General features: G+C 36.8%; 1 protein-coding gene across 1 annotated transcript; it reads left to right on the top strand.

Moving 5' to 3' along the window:
* The first annotated feature begins 235 nt into the window (after positions 1-235).
* LOC134852105 (protocadherin-11 X-linked-like) lies at positions 236-3291 on the top strand. The gene is made up of 3 exons (XM_063868386.1): positions 236-422; positions 686-1201; positions 3175-3291. The coding sequence occupies exons 1-3, from the start codon at positions 240-242 to the stop codon at positions 3289-3291; spliced, it is 816 nt and encodes a 271-aa protein (XP_063724456.1). The 5' UTR covers positions 236-239.
* The last annotated feature ends 618 nt before the right edge of the window (positions 3292-3909 follow it).

Here is a 3909-nt window from a genome sequence, read left to right as displayed (position 1 = left end):
AAACTGCATGGAAAATCAAAAGTTTCATTCTGATAGATTTTGAGATCTGATAACAATTTTAAAATCAATTTAGCGCAAGAATCTGCAGAATTATGATGAGAACTTAGCAATTCCTTATTGAAATCAGTACCTGTGAAATCAACGTGCGTGTAAGGGTTTTTTTTATTGTTTTTGAAAAAAAACATCAATTCAAAGAAAAATTACTTGGTTTTTATCTGTGAGCTTTTTTTAGTGAGGCAATGTCTGTGGGATCCACTGTATTTAATGTGCCTGGAAATGGCTGGTTTGAGACGACAGACAATTCCTTGTCCACCTCAGATCCAGACAATCCCTACTCCCCACTCACTTGGACACTCACCGGCAACGCAGGGGGTTTCCTGAACATCGAGCCTACCACCGGAATCATCAAACTGGCCAAAAAGGTAGTCTAAACGTTCAAGACTTCAAACTTGATAAATACCGTCTAATAAAATTGCGATTTAATTAGACTTAAATAAACTAAATGGCGAGTCTGAGCGGTAATATTTCCTCAGCAAGTGTTGTTTTGCAGCGTTCAAATTAATTGCTACGTTATTTTTGTCATATGGTTCCAAATTATCATATGCTTTCAAATAACTCGGATGGTAAAACTGATTGTTACGAAGAAGGTAATACTGTTAAACTGCATTACTTTTCTGCACTGCAGGTGGACCGGGAGACACTGACTTCCCCAGTGGCCATCAACATCATAGCGGACGACGGGAGCAGTGCAGTGACGTGCACAACCACCTACACAGTGACAGATGAGAACGACAACCTGCCGCTGTTCTCGCCAGTGGTGAACTACGTGGCCAGTGTGGTGGAGAGTGTGGCCAGAGGGAGTGCAGTGGCACTACTGCAGATAGACGACAAGGACGACCCCACTCTGGGCAACAGTCAAGTGGCAGACGGACAACTAGTGCTGCAGACCATCACAGATGTGAATGAGGAGCAGATCTACTTCAGTCCAAATGTGGCCACTGACTCCATCACAGTCCAGGAAGATGTCTGCTGTTCCTTTGAAGGCAACAGGACCTTCACCCACACCTTCACAGCCAGCGATGCGGACTTCACTCATCTGGGTGACCACTCCCAGTTCACATGGCTGTTGACTTCTGGCAATGGTCTCAAAAAGTTCGTCTTGAAGCAGGGGGAGAACTGGAATGAAGCTAGACTGCTACAGGTAATTAATTAGAGTAATCAGGGATAAATTAACGGTCAACTTAGGTTTGGCGGCCAATTAGTAACTACAACACGCTTGCTTCGTGAGGATGCCTTGAGAGGGCTCAAGTTTTATGGCCCTAAGTGAGAAATAATATTTTTGTATTCACCACGGAATGGCGTGTTACTACTAAACTACTATTACTACTAATAAACTACTAAAGCGTGTTAATTAATTTTTAGTGTGAAATAAGCAAACGCTTATTGTTATGCGATTATTGAAACTTCTCTACAGTGAAATCAAACGTTGGCTATGGTTTATAGAAGTCGGAAAATTACAAATCAAACGTCAAAAACAACTATTTGCGACTATCAACCCGGGTTGACCAAAACTTCTAATCATACAATTTCCATTTATGAAAAACTTCTTGTCATACAATTCCATACAATGCCATACGTACAGAACATTGTATGAAATCTCTATGATAAAGATTTTTCCATAAATGAATATTGTATGATAGGTGTTTTTCCATAAACCAAAAAATTTTGACGTTTTCTTTCAAAATTTAGTTTCTGAAAAGTTTTTTGGTTGTGTTCGCAACCGAACACAAGTAACAAAGACCTTGGTTACTCAAAACACCAAAGGTTGGACGGTCTTGCATATACAATGCATAGCAAACGACCTGAATTTGGATGTTTTTCACAATTGATATAGCAAAAGTAACGAACTTTTATTTTTTGGCAAAATTTTTTAATGATGATTATTTTAAATTTTTGAATTTTCAAGTTATCAGACATTGATCAAGGCTTACATTAACACTCCATACAAAAGAAATAGGAATTTTCAGCAATTTTGAAAAAAAAAATTTAAGTGAAAAGAAAATAAAAGCCAATTTTTTCGTATCCAGGACTACGTTATGCACACAAAATATTAAATTTTGCATGCAAAAAATTTCAAAAAATGTTTGTTTGCGTACGAAATTCGATTTGCGGTTGAAAAAAAAACAAAAAAGTTTTTGGGCCAAATTTTCAAAATTACTTGAAAAATTTTTTGTGTCGCCATCAAAAAAATTCCAGTCATACAATTCCCATATATGGGAATTGTATGATATGCATTTTTTTCAAAAAAACGAGAACCTCAATTTTTTATCACCAGACTGTTTTATAAGAATCAAACATCCACAGAAATAAGTTTATACCAGTTTTCAACCATTTTTAGAAATTGTATGAAAATTGTATGACAAGCATTTTTCCATACACTTGATGTATGGAATTGTATGATAACCATTTTCGGTGTATGGAGGTCAACCCGGGAGGCAGCTATAGAAAATAGTTCTCGAAACTGAAGCCATGCCTTACTTCCTTGTTTGAATCAGCCAACTGTAAATAAAAAGTTTTTTTTTTGCTTATGATTGTTTAAAATAGTATTAGAACTGAACATATCGGATCATTTAACAGCCTTCCCCCCTCCTCCATAGACGTAGTTAACCCATCCCAAAGTTCAATATAAATTAATTGTGCTAAGTGATTGGCTGAAGAATTCGAATTCGGAACCAATTTAATATCCTCCTCCCCTAAACGGCTTTGGGACGAGGATGTTAACTTGGTCCAAAAAATCTCCCTAAATAAAGATATAACCAATTAGTAACTACAACGCGCTTGCTTCGTGAGGATGCCTTGAGAGGGCTCAAGTTTTATGGCCCTAAGTGAGAAATAATATTTTTGTATTCACCACGGAATGTGGCGAAGAACGATGAATTTAATTTTTCCATGCAAAATTAGTACCATATAAAAAGGCTTGACACCCGAGCTGTGATAACTATCAAAAACTTTCTTTTGCTTAAATTAGTGAAATTTTTATTGGTATAGCCCAATCCAACATACCGAGCCAATTGGTGTTACCGGCTCAGAGGAACTTGCTATTTTAGTAATTGTGATTTTTTCATTTTGCTTCAAGTCTTTTTTTAGCCAACTCACTGTTTTTGTCAATTTCAGGTGAATGACATCGACAGGGAAGAACTGTGTGGCAACTTCCTCTGCACTGGGGGAGAGTTCGAACTGGAAATAGAAGTGTCAGACGAGACAGACGTGCAATTTAACGTGATTGTGTGAAAAAACGGAATTAAAAAAAACCTAATTTTCATCTTGTGCTTAATCTTTGCTTGTGTTTATTTCTTCAAATTTATGTTCTCAATTGATGTACATTGTGTTTTTCCTATTTCGAAAGATTAAGGTATAAGTAGTCGATCAAAACTTGAAGATAGCCGTCTATTACAAAAAAAAAAGTTTTAAAAAAAGAAGCTTTCTGGGGGAACCGCCTAGCGGGCTGTGTGTATGTATGCGTAGCTAAGACTGCTTCCTTCTTCCACGAACGCTACTTGGTTGTCTTCGCGTGTAAAGCTGTTTTTGCCCAAAAAAATTGTATCTTTAAAGATCTTGCAAAAAAAAGGTTATCTTTAAAGGAGGTTATCTTGCAAGATCTTGCAAGAATCTTGCAAGATCTTTTAAAGAGATGCACCCTCTTTAGAAGAATCTTCCAAGATTCTTGCAAGATCTTGCAAGATAACCTCCCTTGATCGACTAGTGTATTTTCTGGTTTTTATAGTATTTGGATGATTCTCTATTTTAATAATGGTCCGAAATTGATTGTCAAATTATGGCTACATTTTCGAGACGTTTTTTCGAGACGTTATATACCAAGCAACAAAAAAAAACAAATGTGATGCGGTT

The sequence above is a fragment of the Symsagittifera roscoffensis genome, chromosome 7 (genome assembly GCF_963678635.1).
Source record: "Symsagittifera roscoffensis chromosome 7, txSymRosc1.1, whole genome shotgun sequence".
Taxonomy (NCBI): Eukaryota; Metazoa; Xenacoelomorpha; order Acoela; family Convolutidae; genus Symsagittifera; species Symsagittifera roscoffensis.
This window is presented reverse-complemented; position numbering and strand designations above follow the sequence as displayed.

Bases quoted from the DNA above. Each gene is read 5' to 3' on its own strand.
- LOC134852105 (XM_063868386.1), top strand. From the start codon at position 240: ATGTCTGTGGGATCCACTGTATTTAATGTGCCTGGAAATGGCTGGTTT. The intron at 423-685 runs GTAGTCTAAACG...TCTGCACTGCAG, and splicing joins TCATCAAACTGGCCAAAAAG to GTGGACCGGGAGACACTGAC. The intron at 1,202-3,174 runs GTAATTAATTAG...TGTCAATTTCAG, and splicing joins ATGAAGCTAGACTGCTACAG to GTGAATGACATCGACAGGGA.